Raw genomic sequence first — 18,676 nt, 5'->3', positions numbered from 1 at the left:
TAAAATGTATCGCTCAGCTCATTTCTAAACTGAAGTCACATCTGATCAGGAATAACACCCTTTGGTCAAACATGACAGAAGTTTAGAAAAAGGAAGTCTTCATTCAGTAGATTTTTAAACAGGAAGTATCTTCAAGCTTGCTCCATCTTCTATGTGACAGCCCTTAAGATGACTCTCTCCTCTTATCTCAGTCTCCTCTTTCCCAGGATAAACATCCCCAACTCTCTCAAACATTCCTCATAAGGCTTGGTTTCCAGACCCTTGATAATCTGAGTCACCCTCCTCTGCACACATTCAAACTTGTTAATATCCTTCTTAATTTGTGGCGCCCAGAACAGGACACAGAATCCCAGGTGTGATCTGACCAAGGCAGAACAGAGCAGTACTGTTATTTCCCTTGCCCTGGACACTAGACTTCTGTTGACGCAGCCTAGAATCGCATTACCATTATTTGCTGCTGCATGGCCTTTTGACTCGTGTTAAGCTTGAGGTCTACTAAGACTCCTAGATCCTTTTCATTCTTTTCTTTCCTGTTTAATTTATGCCCAACACTGGAAAGTATCCCTTCTTGCCCATAAGGATGATGACTCTCGTCATCCAAAGGGAAATCAAATGGCAAGTATCTGAGGAGGATGGGATTCTGAGCATATGCAGAGTTGCATACATCTGGGTATGGCTGGGGTTGTAGATCAGACCACCAATTCACTCATTTTCAGCAGAAGAATATGAGAAGAGACTCCTTCATTTATTCTTGAGATTTTGCAACAACAACAGCAAAAAAAAAAAAGCCCAACAACTTTTGTGTCCGGATCCTGTGTGCGGATGAATTTTCATGAGGACAGACACACACACACACACACACATCCTGATCTGAAAATGTGGAGAACTTGAAAAAATGAGAACCCGAAAGAAACCGAAATTGACATGGTTGGATACAACTAGGTTTTTCTCGACGTAGACCCATTGCATAGCAGGGGGTTGGGCTAGATGAACCTTCTAACTCTACAATTCTATAAATCTTAGGCATTAATAGATCTATGTCAATCATGGTCAGGGATTTCAATGGGTCTACTCTGTGTAGGACCAGCATTGGCTACTACCCAAAGGTTTGCCCATAGGATCCGCTGTGCCCATTCTTTTCAACTGTGCCTCCTAACTAAGCATAATTCAAAAAGTGGACTGATTCTGGCCCACAAAAACTTGTCACACACAGTGAGCTTCGTGGCTGTGTGGGGATTTGAACCTTGGGACTCAGCTACATTGGCAAAGAAAAAGCTCTTTACAATATATGCGTTGCTTATGCATTATAACACTGTGACACCAGATGGTGCTGTGGAGTTCCGCTTTTGCCAACCCGATTTTTCATACAAAGTTTACAATGTGTTTAACTGAAACACTTCTCTGATGTGTCTAGATTCAGCCCTGATTCAACATTTACCATTCCACCACACTGGCTCTCAAAATGTGTGTGTGTGTGTGTGTGTGTGTGTGCACGTGCGCCCATCAGCTTAGTTTTACATAACTTACTTTTCTATGACTGTTGCTTGATGCCTCGATGTTGTAAATACCAGTTAATCGGGGGCTGTTATCCAGTCCCATAAAGAGGCTGGCAGTGTTGAACCCTTTGCGATATTGATCCCAAAGCAAGGAGATATTTTCCCGCCCCTTCTTTTTCAAGCCAGTATTTCCTTTTTTAAAAAAAATTCTTTGGTTTTTCAGATCAAAGTTTTACAATCACATATCCAACATACAACATAAAAACAAAATTCCAGAGAATCTCCGGGACTTCCCTCCTCCCCTTTGTAGGTCCTATTTTTAAATCACTTCCTCCTGCATCTTTTATGATCATCCAGATCTTTTACATCTCCATTATGTCCAAAATTCACCTTTAAACTACAAGCCAGTATTTTCATTGCAGATTTTATTGCCATTCTATTTCCTCTCTGCTTGCGTTCTCCTGGTCTTGTGACTCCCACCCTAAACTGCAAGGCAAATCCATGAGAGATGGGCATGTGTGTGTGGAGTCTGCCAGCCTCCGATCGTCCTTATAGGAGGATGTTGGGCAGCCCTTGAGTATCGTTGGTCATTTGGCACAGATGCTAACTCTCCTGAGGCAGGGAAAGTCTTGGGATGGAAAGTTTGCCCGAAAACCTTCTGTTGGATATCTTGTCTCTGGTTCCAGCAAGAGACCTCATTTGCAATTGCCGGCTGGTCTGCTCTCAGTGGCGGGACTTGGTAGACCTGCCGGTCCTGTGGAAGCGCAAGTTCCGGAAAAGGGACCACGACTCTTCTCCAAAGCCATTGGCTTTCTACATTTTCTCCCGCCTAAAGAAGAACTTAATCAAGAATCCTGATGGCCAAGGTATGTCCCCATTTATCTGGTAGAATAAAACGCTCCTGGACAGAAATCTGAATAATAAAGCCTTTAGGAACATAGGAAGCTGATTTTCACTGGGTCTCAATATTGGTTCATCTATCACAGTAATGTCTACACTAGGGCTGGGCAATATATCATTTAAGACCGGTTTGAAGTTCACCTGATGATATTTTTTTCGTAATATTTGAGCTGGTTTTCAACATCGGGATAACTCACCAGCTAAGCACTGCAATGTTATCAGCAGCTAAACCTGACAATATCACCAGCTAAACATTGCAACCTACCACAATGTCTGAAATGAGGATGGAACTATACAGAGGCAAACAGGACAATGTCCTGGCAACTGCTACTACGTAGGGGTCTGAAACAGATAAATGACAATATTATCAATCATCACACACTCAGTTTCATCAGCAGGCAAGCCAAAATGCATCCCAACAGGACTGTGGGCTTTGGGCTTGGCTACCATATGGTGAACGGGATGCGGATGGCGCTGTGGGTTAAACCACAGAGCCTAGGGCTTGAAGATCAGACGGTCGGCGGTTCAAATCCCCATGACGGGGTGAGCTCCCGTTGCTCAGTCCCTGCTCCTGCTAACCTAGCAGTTGGAAAGCACATCAAAAGTACAAGTAGATAAATAGGTACCACTCCGGCGGGAAGGTAAACGGCGTTTCTGTACGCTGCTTTGGTTCGCCAGAAGCGGCTTAGTCATGCCGGCCACATGACCTGGAAGCTGTATGCTGGCTCCCTCGGCCAATAAAGCGAGATGAGTGCCGCAACCCCAGAGTCGTCCACGACTGGACCTAATGGTCAGGGGTCCCTTTACCTTTACCATATGGTGGTATTCAGGACAATCCAAAGTACGGCAATGAGTCATAGTGAATACAAATAATCTGGGACAGACAGACCGCCAGCAGGCCTGCTAGGAGGCAGAAGAAGCAGAAGTGGCAGAGATTACATATACATAATTACATATTCTAAATAGCCAAGAACCGTGTCTTTTCCAGGTGTGGGAACTGAGAGGTTACTGAACTACAACTCCCATCCACCCCAGCAAGCAAGAGAAATGGCCCAGGATGATGGAAATTGTAGTTTAGCAACATCTGGAGGGCCAAAGTTTCCCTACACCTGCTCCTCAGAGTAGACCTGTTGGAATTAATGGACCCAAGGTAATAATGTCAGTTAACTTCAGGGTGTCTACTACTTAATCATGCAAACCAAGGGTGATAATTTAACTACGGTCATTTCTCGACTGCCTGTTTTTTGCCTCTTTATCCTGATTATTTGCCCCACATTTAAGGATACTGGCTATTTATCAAGAAAATTCATTTATGGGGAGGTTTTATGGCATTGTGTCAAGAAGTCTGATTTTGTTGTGATGCAGGTTGCTTGCACACCATCGCAAAACCAGCCTAAATCTGAGACCCTGAACTTGCCATTATGCAATTGAGTCCCTCTTGAAAACAGGGACATTCTGAAAGTGGCCTAAGTCATTCTTGTTTTCTTTCTAACCCACGGGCTGCTTCCATGCACTCAAAGCCTCTCCCTTCATTTTCTGTCTCCCCATCACACACACTGCGTCAGATGGCCTGGACTCCTGGGAAATCCAGACACCTGCCGAGGGCCACTGGGAAACTGAGGAACTGTCCATAGAAGACTCAAAAAGCGTCGGTGAGATGCTCAGCCCTTATAAAATGAGCAATTTTGGGAAGAATGTTGAAGATGCTGCTGTTCAGCTCTACTGCTTTGCTGCACGTAATGGGTGAGGAACCTATCATTCTCCAAACTCAAATCCACTTAAAGATGAGGAAAGGGAGTTTTCATTTGCCCTTGTGCGGGTTCTTGTGCTTCATACTGTATTCTGCATAAGGAGAGTCCCCCGCTCAATAAATATAACCCATTAAAATGGTTATATTTTAATATAAAAAAGGGCCCTGCTCTTGCCACTCACCATCTGGCCTGGGGCGGGGCCTGAAGCCTCAAAGGACTGCTCGGCTGCCCAGGAGGACTCCCCTGTGAGTGTCTGAGGGCCCTGCTCTTGCCACTCACCATCTGGCCTGGGGCGGGGCCTGAAGCCTCAAAGGTCTGCTCTGCTGCCCAGGAGGACTCCCCTGTGAGTGTCTGAGGGTCCTGCTCCTTCCTGCCACTTACCATCTGGCCTGGGGTGGGGCCTGAAGCCTCAAAGGTCTGCTCTGCTGCCCAGGAGGACTCCCCTGTGAGTGTCTGAGGGCCTGCTCTTGCCACTTACCATCTGGCCTGGGGCGGGGCCTGAAGCCTCAAAAGGACTGCTCGGCTGCCCAGGAGGACTCCCCTGTGAGTGTCTGAGGGCCTGCTCTTGCCACTTACCATCTGGCCTGGGGCGGGGCCTAAAGCCTCACAAGGACTGCTCCTGCCACTATCTGGCCCAGGTGGGGCCTCACAGGGACGGTTGTTGCCATTGATGCTGCTACTGCCCATGAGGACCCCGAGGGGCGCAGAGTTCTTTTTAACATGTTTTAAAATGTTCCTTTCCCTTTAGATTTTTATATATGGGGGTGGGAGGGATGTTTGGGTGGGCTTGGGAATTCGTTAGATTTTGATGAATTTGTAATTTTGTAGCTTTTATTTGTATTGTTTTATTGTTTTCTGGGTTGTTTTGTTTTTTGTTTTTATTGTTTTAAGGTTTTATTGTCTTAGGCTACGAAAGAATAACATTAATTGCCATCAATGGAGGCTACTATGAGGCTTGGGATTGCTACCGTGGAGGGGCGAGGGAGGTATGGCGGTGGGGGCAGATGTTATAGGCGAAGGGGATCGAGATATGGATATGCTCGTACCCCTTCCAATCTGCGCCTCATCCCGAGGGACGAGGGTAGGGCGAGCAAGGACTACTCACCTCCGTCACTGGTGCTGTGCAATGCCAGGTCTATAGGCAACAAAACCGCCACCCTGCGAGATTTCTTTATCTCGCAGGGGGTTGACCTGGCTTGTGTGACGGAGACCTGGGTGCGCGAAGGGGCAACAGTTACCTTAAGAGAGATGGCGCCCCCGGGTTTCTCCGTCCTCCACCAGTCACGGACTGTGGGCCGGGGGGGAGGGGTGGCATTATTAATCCGGGAAGATTGTTCTTTCAGGGCTCTACCATCACCATCGATCCCCGGCATTGAATGTGTTGGCCTAGTGTGGGGCTCCGAGGAGAGCTTGGCTGTCTGGCTGGTGTACCGGCCACCTAGCGCACCAGCAGCCACCCTGTCAGGCCTATTGGAGGCGGTGGCCGGCTGGGCCTTGGAGTTCCCTAACCTATTGGTATTGGGGGACTTCAACATCCATGCTGATGCCACTCCCTCCTCACAGGCTCTGGACCTGGTGTCTTCCATGGCGACACTAGGGCTCTCCCAGTTTGTTTCGGGCCCCACACATCAAGCAGGCCACACGCTGGATTTGATCTTTGGTGCAGGTATAGATGTGATCATGTCTCCTTCGATGAAGGTGCCATGGTCTGATCACTACGCTCTGAAAGCCAGGATTGACTTTCCACCCCCACCCTGCTTAGGTGCCGAGCCGATTTGGGCTCGCCCGCAGAGGCTGATGGACCCTGATAGATTCCGCCAAGCCTTGCGGGACCTTGCTCCCCCTGGCGACTCATTGACTGAGCTTGTTGAGGGCTGGAATATCCAGCTCCTGGCAGCCATCGATGAGATCGCACCGAAGCGCCCTCTGCGACCCCGCAGAAACCGGGCTCCCTGGTTTACCGAGGAGCTCCGGAAAATGAAGCGGGACCTCAGACGGCTAGAGCGAGTATGGCGGGGTGCCCGTGACGGAGCCTCAAGAACATCTTATAGGGCTTTTATGAAAACCTATGAGATGGCGGTGAAGGCTGCTAAGAAGTCTTACTTCTCGGCCTCCATTGCATCCGCTAGCTCTCGCCCGGCGCAATTATTTAGTATAATCAGGTCTTTAACGTCCCTTGAAGGACAGCCAAATTTAAATAACAATTTGACACACGGCTGTGAGGCATTTGCGAGCTTTTTTGCGGAGAAGGTCTTGTTGCTCCGCCATGACCTCCCTGCCAATTTGGATACAATAAAGGAACTGGAGGCCCCTCGACTGTCCTCGGGTCCAGTATTGGACCACTTTGACCGGATATCCCCAGCCGATGTAGACAGACTCCTCCGTGCTGGAAAGCCCACCACCTGTCCTCTCGACCCGTGCCCGTCTTGGCTGATTAGAGCGTGTCCAGACGAGGTGCGGGCCCTCCTGGGGGATATCATCAATTTGTCCCTTGGCACGGGGACATTCCCAGGGGAACTGAAGGAGGCAGTGGTGCGCCCGCTCTTAAAGAAAACATCATTAGATCCTTTAGATCTATCCAATTACCGCCCGGTTTCGAATCTTCCGTTCCTGGGTAAGGTGATTGAGAGAGCGGTTGCTGAACAGCTTGGTGGGTTTCTGGATGAAACATCGGCTCTGGATCCATTCCAGTCTGGCTTCCGCGCTGGTCATGGGACCGAGACAGCTCTGGTTGCCCTGACAGATGATCTTCGTAGACAGCTGGATCGAGGCGGGTCGGGGCTGCTGATTCTTCTAGATCTGTCAGCAGCTTTCGACATGGTCGATCATGAACTTCTGGACCACCGCCTTGCCGACGTGGGGATCCAGGGCACAGTCCTTCAATGGCTGCGCTCGTTTCTCTCTGGTCGGGGACAGAGGGTGGCGCTTGGGGGGGAATTGTCATCGCGCCACTCCTTGGTGTGTGGAGTACCTCAGGGTGCGATACTCTCCCCAATGCTTTTCAACATCTTTATGCGCCCCCTCGCCCAGCTTGTCCGGAGTTTTGGGCTGGGTTGCCATCAGTATGCCGATGACACCCAACTCTATCTGTTGATGGATGGCCATCCTGACTCGGCCCCAGACACACTGACCAGATGTCTGGAAGCTGTGGCTGGATGGTTACGTGGGAGCCGGTTGAAGCTAAATCCTTCGAAGACAGAGGTCCTGTGGCTGGGACGGGACGATATGGGATTGGGGGGGCAACTCCCATCTCTTGCGGGGGCGCAGTTAGTGCCAGCACCGTCCGTTAAGAGTTTGGGTGTAATCTTCGACACCTCCCTTTCCATGGAGGCGCAGATTGCAGCTATAACAAAGGCGGCATTTTTCCATCTCCGCCAAGCTAAGCAGTTGGCTCCTTACCTCTCTCGCCCTGACCTAGCCACTGTGATCCACGCGACGGTCACCTCCAGACTGGATTATTGTAACTCGCTCTACGTGGGGCTGCCCTTAAGACTGACCCAGAAACTCCAGCGGGTGCAGAATGCTGCAGCGAGACTCCTTACGGGGTCTTCGCTGCGAGATCACATTCATCCGGTGCTATATCAACTGCACTGGCTCCCGGTGGAGTACAGGATCAGGTTTAAGGTGCTGGTTTTAACCTTTAAAGCCCTATACGGCCTTGGACCCTCGTACCTACGGGACCGCCTCTCCTGGTATGCCCCACAGAGAAACTTACGGTCTTCAAATAAAAATATCTTGAAGGTCCCAGGCCACAGAGAAGTTAGGCTGGCCTCAACTAGAGCCAGGGCTTTTTCGGCTGTGGCTCCGACCTGGTGGAACACTCTGTCACAAGAGACTAGGGCCCTGCAGGACTTGACATCTTTCCGCAGGGCCTGCAAGACAGAGCTGTTCCGCCAGGCCTTTGGCCAGGGCACAGCCTGACTCCCTCCCTCGGCAATCTTCGCGGAGCTCTGGCCCAATAGTGGCCAGTGGCTTGAACTTAATTAATTTTATAATGAATGATTTTAGAGCGTTGTTTGTGTTGTACTTTTGTATTGTTTTATTGTTGTTAGCCGCCCTGAGCCCAGCTTCGGCTGGGGAGGGCAGGATATAAATAAAATTTATTATTATTATTATTAATGGTCACAAAAAGGTGGAGCAATTTGCATCACCAAATCCCATCAAATGAGCTATTCTTTTTTTTGTATGGACTAAAGAAGTGTGTGTTGTGGGGAGTGATGAGGGCCAGGCCCCCAGTGGCTTTCCCTTAAAAAGGTTGCTAGCAGACCATCATTCCTTGCCTCTGCATAGGAGGGGGCAAACTTTCTTTCCAGGGAGCTGGAGGTGGCCCACAATAGCCAGTTGCTGAGCCTTTTAGGACACGTGGTCCAAATGCTGTGGGTAAAAGGTAAAGGTCAAGGACCCCTGGATGGTTAAGTACAGTCAAAGGCAACTATGGGTGTAATGGGAATTGGGGTTGCTTGTGCGTAAATTCCAAACTGCTCCCAGCTGTTGGGGTAGCTAAACCTTTCCCTGATTTGACAGCCCTTACAAGGCGACTGTCTCAGTCACTGGCAGAATCCGTCAGTGGGCGTTCCCTGAACTTCTTCCAACATAAAAGCTGTTTGACGCCAAGTCTCCGCCTAGCCTCCCTGCGCGGAAGTCTCCTGCGCAGAGTGGGCGTGGCCAGTGGAGGTCCTGGGCTCTCCCCGCTGGACCCTGTGGAAGGGTCTTGGAGCCCTCTCTCCGAAGACCTTCCCTGCTCCCCTTCCTTCCTGGTGTCACGCCGATTTCCTTCCCCAAGGGAAGTGTTCTCCCTCTCCCTGCTGGTCCCTTCTCCTGCATCGTTGGAGAGCCCTACCTCCACTCTTGGCTCCGATGTCAGCTCCCTGACATCCACCTCCCTCCCAGGACCCCCCTCACCTCCGTCCCTTTCCTTTTGTGGTGATGCATGGAATCCCCGGAAGGAGCTATCCCCATCCCCTGAAGATTCAAACATTGCTCTCCACCTGCTACTATCTCTTCGCACCGGGTAATCTTCCCAGTCCGATTCCTCTCCCTCGGATACCTCTCCTCCCTCTTCTTCGGAGGCAAGAAACCCCATAAAATCTTCTTCCTCATCTGTGGTTCCAAATTGCTCCTCCCAGAACCTCGCTGTTGGTTTGGGCTTCCTTGGGAACCTGCTGTGAAACTCCCCCCGGAGATACTCATCCCTGATGGTTTCCGCAGGAACCCACGTGTTTTCCGACTCGGGTTCCCCCTCCCAAGCCACCAAATACTCCACCTGTCCCCTTCGCCATCTTGAATCGAGTATTTCCGTAGCTTGACTACTAAGTTCCCTTTCCTCTACGTGTGGGTGTGTGGGGACCTCTCTCTCTCGCCCTGGAAATTCCAGTCCCTCCCTATATGGTGAGAGTAAAGACCTATGGAACACCGGGTATAGTTTCATACTGGTCGGCAACTTGAGCCTAAAGGCCATGGGATTAACCTGTTGTGTCACCTCGAAAGGTCCCAGCCGCCTTGGTCGCAACTTCTTGCAACCTCCCTTGAACGGTAACCCTTGAGTTGACAACCACACCCGGTCTCCAACCCGTATGGTTTCCCCTTCCCTACGGTGCTTGTCTGCCTGCCTCTTGTACACTTCGTTGGCCCGTTCCAAGTTCATCTTAAGCTGTTGGTGTAAGCCCTCCATTTCTTCCACAAACTGCTCCGCTGCCGGTACACTCCACCTCCTCTCCCCTTCCCCTGGGAGGGCCCTGGGGTGACACCCATAATTGGCCATGAACGGGCTCATTCCCGTGGACACATGTTCCGCGTTATTGTACGCAAATTCAGCCAGCGCTAGTTTGTCCACCCAATCGTTCTCCCTTTCGTTGACATAGCAGCGTAGGTACTGTTGAAGTATGCTATTAGCTCTTTCTGCTTGTCCGTTGGTCTCTGGGTGTCTGGCCGTCGAGAAGCTCACCTCGACGTCCAGCAGGCTCATGAGCTTCCTCCAGAATCTGGAAGTAAATTGCCTGCCTCTGTCGGACAAAACCCTCAAGGGGGCGCCATGCAACCTGAAGACATGATCTACAAACAGCCTAGCTGTTTCCTCTGCTGTCACTGCATGCGAGCAAGCAATAAAATGGCACATTTTGGTCATCAAGTCAGCTACCACCATGACTGCTGTTTCCCCCCTGGACTTGGGTAAATCTGTCATAAAATCAATTGATACCACCTCCCATGGTCTTTCTGGTGTGGGTAAGGGTTCCAGTAACCCCGCGGGTGCTGCCCTCTCCCCTTTAGCTCGCTGGCAGCGCTCGCACCCCCGTACGTATGCCCGCACATCTTCCCTCACCCTTGGCCACCAGAACTGCCTGGTGACAAGCAACATGGTTTTGTGTTGACCGAAATGTCCCGCCGTGGGGTTGTCATGAAGTTGTTTGAGTATCCTTCTCCTCAAGTCCCCTTCGGGTATGTACAACGCTCCCTTATAGTACAAAGCCCCCTCCTTAACCTCAAAACCCCCCTGATTTTCTCCAGCATCTCGGATCTCCCTGATTTTAGCTTGGGCGTACTGGTCATCCCTCGTCAACCCGGCTAGTTCTTGTCTCCCTACCAACACTCCCTCACACACCCATCGGTCCTCGGGTATGACATGACGTACTTCCGGCACTTCCTCTCCTTCCAAGTACTCAGGTTTGCGAGAGAGAGCATCTGCTCTGACGTTTTCCTTCCCCGGCACGTACCTAATCTCAAAAAAAAACTTGGAAAACTCCTGTGCCCATCGCACCTGTCTTTGGTTCAGAACTCGCGCAGTCCTCCAATATTCCAGGTTCTTATGGTCCGTGCACACCTGGATCTTGTGCTGTGCACCTATTAGAAAATGTCTCCAGCGGCGAAAAGCCTCATGGATTGCCAGCAGTTCCCGGTCATACACCGTGTAGTTTTGTTCTGACTTGTTCAGCTTCCTTGAGAAAAAGGCGCACGGCTTCCACTCTCCCCGATTTCCCGGCTGGAGCAATACGGCTCCCACCGCTCTGTCTGATGCGTCTGTCTCCAGCCTCATCGGTTTCTGCAGATCCACGTGTAAGAGTTGCTCTTCTGAAGCGAACGCCCTCTTTAGCTTCTCAAAGGACTGCTGAGCCTCTTCCGTCCATTCAAACTTCTTCTTGCTGCTGAGGCAATCGGTTATGGGTGCCGTTAAGTGGGCGAAGTTCTTGATGAACTTCCTGTAGAAGTTTCCAAACCCCAGGAACCTCTGCACGTCCTTCCGATTCTTGGGAGTCTTCCATTCTAGCACTGCCTGCACCTTGCCTGGGTCCATGGCTAAGCCTTTGTCCGACAACCTGTAACCCAGGAACTCCACCTCTCGGGCGTGGAACTGGCATTTCTCCAGTTTGACCCACAGCTGGTGCTCCTGCAGCCTTTTCAGCACTTCCCTGACGTCCTTTACATGCTGCTCTTCGTTCTCCGAGTAGATTAGCACGTCGTCCAAGAAAGCCACGCAATTCTTGTACAGTAGGGACCCCAGCACGTGGTGCATGAAAGCTTGAAAGGTGCTTGAGCCTGATTGTAATCCGAAAGGCATAACTAAGTACTCAAAGGCCCCCAGAGGGGTGAACATGGTGGTTTTCCATTCATCCCCCTCCCTCATCCTTATCAAATTGTACGCCCCCCGAAGGTCCAACTTGGTAAAGACCTTCCCTTTCCTTACTCTGGCCAAAATGTCGTCAATCCTGGGCATTGGGAAGGTCACTGGTTCCGACACAAGGTTTAACGCCCGGTAATCTACAACCAATCTGGGCTCTTTAGAGTCTCTCTTGTCCACAAAGAACACTGGACTACCCCCCACCGCCCTTGATTCTTGTATGAAACCCCTCTTCAGGTTCTTGTCAATAAACTTCCGCAACTCCTGCATCTCCCTGTCCAACATGGCGTACAGCTTACCCACCGGCAGCTGAGCCCCTGGGAGTAGGTTGATCTGACAGTCAAAGGGTCTGTGAGGGGGTAGTCTATCCGCCTCCTTCTCACTGAAGACTTCTTCCAGGTCGGCGTACTGAGGTGGTACTCTCCCCTTTTCACCTACCGCCATCCCTGCCACCCTGGCTACTGCCATCCTCTGGGTTCCCCCCCCCCCCCCCGTGGCAGTGCTCTACGCAGTGGGCTGACCCAAAGGTGACTGTCCGCTGGTGCCATCCTACTACTGGATCGTGCAGTGCCAGCCAACTCATTCCCAGTATGATTGGTGGTCCTGCTAGTGTGGCTACGTGAAAAGCAATTGTCTCAGTGTGTCTGGAAACCCTCATTTTCATGGGAAGGGTTTGGTGGGTCACTTCCCCCCCCCCCCAGAAGTTCTCTCCCATCAATGGTCGTTACTTGCAAGGGGTGTGCTAGAGGCACCACGTGGAGCTGGTGTTCTAGCGCAAAATCCCTGCTAAATAAGTTGCAAGAGCTGCCTGAATCCAGCAGCGCCTTCACCTTAATTGGGTGTCCGTTGGGGAGTTCTAGTACCACCTCTATGGCTATGGCTGCCCGGGGAGGGTCTGGTTTGGGCACTTTTACTGGTTGCTCGCCTGGCTGCTGTGCCTGCTCTCCTGCAGCCAAGCATTGCCGTTTCCCTGCTCTTTATCTCGTTCCTCCTCACTCCCAACTGCCCCCACCATTCCTTGCCACGCCTTTTTCTGAGGGCAGACTCTGGCAAAATGTCCCGGCTGCTGGCAAAGAAAACACTTCCTTTTCGTTTTTCCCTCCTTCTTGCGAACTTCGCTGGAGTTTGAAACCCCGCGCGCGCGCACTCCTCCAATCTCCATTGGTTCCGCGGGCGGCGCAGGTTGCTCCGGCACATCCGGAATGCGGTTGTCATACCAACGCTCTGCTCTCCCTTCCCGCCTTTCTAGAGCTCGCGCCTCCTGCCGTACTCCCACAGCAAGCGCCATTTTGGTCAGCTGGTCCATCGATTCCGGGCGGGGCGAGCGGGAAAGTTCATCTTTTACCCAAGGGGATAAGCCTTCCTCAAATAACATTTGCACTGGCTGTGAACCCAGTTCCCAACCAAGTTTGTGGATAAGCATCGCAAAACGCGACCAGTACTCTCTCACTGATTGGCTCCCTTGTTTGCACCCCATCAGTTCTTTGCGCGTCACGCTCTGCTCCACATCACTCGAGAACATATGGTCCATGGCGCTAAAAAACTTTCTCAAATCCTTCAGGGCAGCATTCTCCGACGCCATTAAGGGTCTGATCCAATCTCGGGCACCCCCTTCCAGATGCCCTACCACATAAGCGACTCTCTCCCCATCATCCACAAAGTCACCATACTGCAGGTCCAGCGCGTACTGCACTTCTGTCTTAAATGCGTTATAATCTCTGGGATTGCCCCCAAACTTCTGCACTAGTCCCGGTACCTTCCTTGCGATGGGGGTGGGCTTCCCCTGGGCATCCTGAGTCCGCCTTTCATCCAGCCGCGCCGCTAGTAGGGCCAGTTGCTGCTCCAAATCTCTGTTTCTCTCCTCCAGAGTTGGTCCTCCCCTGGCCCCCTCTCCAGCGCCTGCTTCTCCGGTCTAACTCATGATGCTGCTCCTTGCTGCTCTGCCGACAAGCAACTTAGAGGACTGACGGATTGCTGTAATGGGAATTGGGGTTGCTTGTGCGTAAATTCCAAATTGCTCCCAGCTGTTGGGGTAGCTAAACCTTTCCCTGATTTGACAGCCCTTACAAGGCGACTGTCTCAGTCACTGGCAGAATCCGTCAGTGGGCGTTCCCTGAACTTCTTCCAACATAAAAGCTGTTTGACGCCAAGTCTCCGCCTAGCCTCCCTGCGCGGAAGTCTCCTGCGCAGAGTGGGCGTGGCCAGCGGAGGTCCTGGGCTCTCCCCGCTGGACCCTGTGGAAGGGTCTTGGAGCCCTCTCTCCGAAGACCTTCCCTGCTCCCCTTCCTTCCTGGTGTCACGCCGATTTCCTTCCCCAAGGGAAGTGTTCTCCCTCTCCCTGCTGGTCCCTTCTCCTGCATCGTTGGAGAGCCCTACCTCCACTCTTGGCTCCGATGTCAGTTCCCTGACAATGGGGTTGCAAAGCTTATCTGGCTTTCAGGTTGAGGGAGCCGGTGTTTGTCCACAGCTTTCTGGGTCATGTGGCCAGCAGAACTAGACCGCTTCTGGTACAACGGGACACTGTGACGGAAGCCAAAGCACACAGAAACACCGTTTACCTTCCTGCCGCTGCAGTACCTATTTATCTACCTGCACTGGCATGCTTTCGAACTGCTAGGTTGGCAGGAGCTGGGACAGAGCAACGGGAGCTCACCCTGTCATAGGGATTTGAACCGCCAGCCTTCTGATGGGCATGCTCAAGAAGCTCAGTGGTTTAGACCACAGCGCCACCCGCATCCCCCAATGTGGTGGGGTAGTGATGGTAATGTGGGGGTAGTGATGGTGTCCCTTAATGTCTCAGGCCCTGCAGCAAGTCTCAGCTCATCACCTTGAAGGATGAGGGCTACTGGGACGAACTGATGGATGAAGCCAGACCCACGATTGAGGTGAAGGACTGGTGAGTGCCAAGTGTCCTGTCCCGGCTGGGGCTCAGGGAGGGTGGACACCCCAAACCAAGTTCTCTGCATCTGTGAGATCCCAAGGATAGATGTGGTCAGTGAATTGGAGGCACAGGGGAAGGTCTGCTTGGACCTAGGCTTCAGCCCCAGGAGCAGTTGTCTAGAGCAGGCATGTCCAACAGGTAGATCGTGATCTACTGGTAGATCCCTGGACGTCTGCGGTAAATCACTGGTAGATCATTGGCTCCCCCCAAAGAAGCTGAACAACTGTGATTCCTCTAAAAAAAGCTCAAAATTTTACATCCTCTTTCTTTGTACTTTTGTCCATTTACTGTACTTATTTTCCCTCATTTGAAGCATAACATGGTGATTTTATTGAGTCAAAATGAGAGTACCCCTAAACATTTTTTTAGGAAAAAAGCACTGCCAAGATGTCTCTCAATCACCATGTTGTAGTGGAAGAAACAGTGGCGGTTGATGTGCCCAGCTGGACCCCAATTTGTCCCAGGCTCATATAATTTCTCTCTCTTCCTCCCCCCCAAAAAAACAGCTTTTCAAGTGGGTATGATTCATGCTATAAACTGACCGTGAAGCTGTTGTCTGCAGACTCTGAAGTCCTTAAAGAACATCAATATGAAGAACCATATTTCTTCAATATGAAGAAATCAACGTGGTTTCCGGTAAGCTGAGCCTGAGTAGAAAATGCAAGCTTTGTTAAATTTGTGGAGGGTTGTCTATGGGGGTGAAAGGGGTCCCACCAACCTCCGTCTGCTACAATGTGCAGGCCTTCATGTGTAAATATTTCATAAAAGATATACAGTGGAATCTTGGGTTGCGAACGTGATCCGTGTTGGCAACCCGCAGCGCCGCATCTGCGTCAGCGCATGGCGTGATTTGGTGCTTCTCCACATGCGCAAACCACGATTCAGTGGTTCTGCGCATGCGCAAGCGCCGAAACCCGGAAGTAACCCGTTCCGGTACTTCCAGGTTTGGGCGCATCTGTAACCTGAAAACGCGTAAGCCAAAGCATCTGTAACCCGAGGTACCACTGTATACTAGATCATGGGTAGGCAAACTAAGGCCCGGGGGCCGGATCTGGCCCAATCACCTTCTCAATCTGGCCCGCCGACGGTCCGGGAATCAGCGTATTTTTACATGAGTAGAATGTGTCCTTTTATCTAAAATGCATCTCTGGGTTATTTATGGGGCACAGGAATTCGTTCTTTCCCCCCGCAAAATATAGTCCGGCCCCCCACAAGGTATTGAGGGACAGTGGACCCCTGCTAGATTGTAGAAAACCTCAAAGTGTCTTACTGAGAAGCAGCTCATCTGGTTGACTACCTGCGAGCTTCCTCTTCTTTAACATCAGGCAAGAGGAGAATGGGGACAAAACTAGTCTGCCTCTGTCTCTCCTTGACTCTGGCTCCCCCTACTGTTGGCTTCCCCCCTTCCGCCCCCTCCAGCCACCGCTGTGGGGGGAGAGGTTGCATCCTGGAAGGGGTAGTTTCTTCTCTGCATCCTTCCCCAGACCCAGCAGCCTCCTCCCTTTCTCTCTCCTCTCCAGGTTTCACGCACTATTTACGACTACCCTCAAGGTGTCCGTCATATCCTCTTTGAACACAAAAGGCACATGGAAGGCTGCCATCCCAACTTCCATAAGTACATCTTCCCAGAGCAAGGCCCAAGTGAAGACGGGGAGCCATCCTGGCGTAGGATGAGGGTGTTGCAAAGCAGCATCAAACTTCACCCACCACCAAAGGCAGTAGTGGATGGCTATTACATTCCCTCAAGGACGCGTTGTAGTTTTTTTTCACGGTGCATAATAAGGAAAGCTCAGAACAGGGGTAGGAGGCAGGGGGATACAGAGAGTCTTGGACTCAGCGCCTTGTCCAGTGGTGGGGAAAGCCACACCTCCAGTGGAACAGAGGGGGAAGGGGGCAGCCGAGCAAGAGGAGGGCTTGAGGATGCTACTGAGAGCCCAAGTACGGCTAGCCAGGAAGCTGTTTCTATCACCCAGCCTGCACAAAGGGGTGAAATGTAAGGAGGGGAGATTTGGGGTGTCTAAGTTCTTATGTTGGGGGAGAAACCGGAAGGGGCCACTCCCGGAATCTGCAACTGAATAAGACGGACATGAACTTTGTGGTTCTGCACTGCAAATAGTTTGCTCCAATAAAACCTGTAATAATAATAATAATAATAATAATAATAATAATAATAATAATTTATTATTTATTATTTATACCCCGCCCATCTGGCTGGGTTTCCCCAGCCACTCTGGGCGGCTTCCAGTAAAACACTAAAATACAATAACCTATTAAACATTAACCTAAAGACAGGTCGGAGTCCTGCCTGGTTACTCATGAGCAACCACCAGCAGCGCCTGACAAAAGTAAAAAGCCGTCACGCCCCTTCTTAGCACCATCATACCTTCTCTCATCTGCGCTATATTTTGCACCCAGTTGTAGCTTCGATTTTGCGTTCTCTTTGCTTCTCTCAACTTGTATCTTTTGCAGATGCTCTGTTTCTACAAATCTGTGATCTAGAAGCATGTCTGAATATGAAAGCAAGGCAAGAGATGGGATGGCAAGGAGGTTGGTGAAAACTACGTACCTCTTTTTTATTTTTTAAGTGAGATGGTTTTCGGATAGCAAGGTATCCTCTTCCCCCACCCCCATTGGATAGGGCACATCGCAATGATGGGTGGCAATCTGAACTTCTTTTTTATGGTTTAATGTTGCAGATCATGGCATCAGTGACACTGGCATAGATCTAAAAAGAGACCCCCTATTTTAACCCTATGTGTTGAACCAAAGGTGAATAGTTCCAGAAACTCTGCTAATGCCATCTTGGTAGTCAAGATAACACCACAATTAATTGGTAGCTGTTATAGCAACGAGCTCATATATGCTTATATTTGCTTGCTTTGATACAAGCTTGGGGCTTGGGGTGCTAGGCTCTGAGTCCACAAAGGGGAACTATCTATAAGATTAGGTATTGGCCACCCAAGCCCTCATCTGGGCAGGTGAAGCAATGGGATGTCCTAGGCAATGAAATGTATGCTGCTTTGCATATGCAGAATGTATTCATTTTTGCTTGGGTGTGGACAGACCATCTCCTTGCTGCAGTGTCTGTCCTGCATCTCTGCAAGAGAAGGCCAGGAAATCTGGCTTCCTGTAAGCCTATACATTTCTTAATAAAGCACTAGAATGGATCATTCTCGTGTCTTTGGCCTCCTTCTTTGTCATACCTGCACCCAGCCACTCCCACGAGCCCTCCTCTGGGTCTACGGTTCAGAACACCCTGGTACCAGACTTTACCTTAAACATGACTTGGAAGGCATAAGCAAAGATCCCGGCCTCTTAATGGCTAATATCACGCTAACCCCACGTGCCAGCAAAGTTTGATTATCGCCTCCTGTTGGGAAGAATGGAGTTCTGCACAGACAGTGAATGAATCTTCCTGCAAAAGTGAAACTATGAATCAGGAAACAAACAAAATAAACAATCAGTCATTTCTTATGCAGTTCATGTTCATTTAGCTAGAAACTAGCCCAAGGCGAACAAAATAACAAATAGACCGGAACTTGCAGGAAATAAACAATGGGGCAAATGAATAAAGGCGCCATGACACACTCCCGCCCAAAAGACTTCTCCCTTCTCCATAAGGTAACCTTGGCCCAAAATCATACAGGGAAATCCTCACTTCTGATCTAGGTGGTTGTGAGGATAAAAAGAGGAGGGAGAGAATCACGGATGCCTCCGTGAGCTCCTTGGGGAAAAAGATTGGCAGCTACAAATGTCATTCATTCAGGCTGTGCCATCTCTCCAGGCTTTCAGAACAGGGAGGTGTCCTTTTTACTCTCGGGATCAAGGTGTGTGATTTGCTGCCCACTTATATTGTGACCTTTCTGCTTGGAAAAAGCATGCATGCAGTCTTGTCACATTTATCCCAAGGAATAAACTAACCTGTAATCCTCTGGGGTGTGAAGTTATTGTGGGTGTAAGGTTATGGGTATAAACA

At 50.4% G+C, this 18,676-nt stretch overlaps 1 protein-coding gene across 1 annotated transcript; it reads left to right on the top strand.

The window, feature by feature from the left end:
* The first annotated feature begins 1,985 nt into the window (after window positions 1-1,985).
* Window positions 1,986-16,730, top strand: LOC310769807 (F-box only protein 44-like). Its single transcript, XM_083629595.1, has 5 exons — window positions 1,986-2,362; window positions 3,962-4,139; window positions 14,560-14,655; window positions 15,207-15,336; window positions 16,221-16,730. Exons 1-5 carry the CDS (start codon window positions 2,131-2,133, stop codon window positions 16,695-16,697), a joined length of 1,113 nt encoding a protein of 370 aa, XP_083485721.1. The 5' UTR covers window positions 1,986-2,130; the 3' UTR covers window positions 16,698-16,730.
* Window positions 16,731-18,676: the final 1,946 nt, after the last annotated feature.

This window comes from Podarcis filfolensis (assembly GCF_964270895.1).
Source record: "Podarcis filfolensis genome assembly, chromosome: 8".
Lineage (NCBI taxonomy): Eukaryota > Metazoa > Chordata > Lepidosauria > Squamata > Lacertidae > Podarcis > Podarcis filfolensis.
Note: the sequence above shows the minus strand (reverse complement) of the source record. Positions and strands in the feature narration are given on the sequence as shown.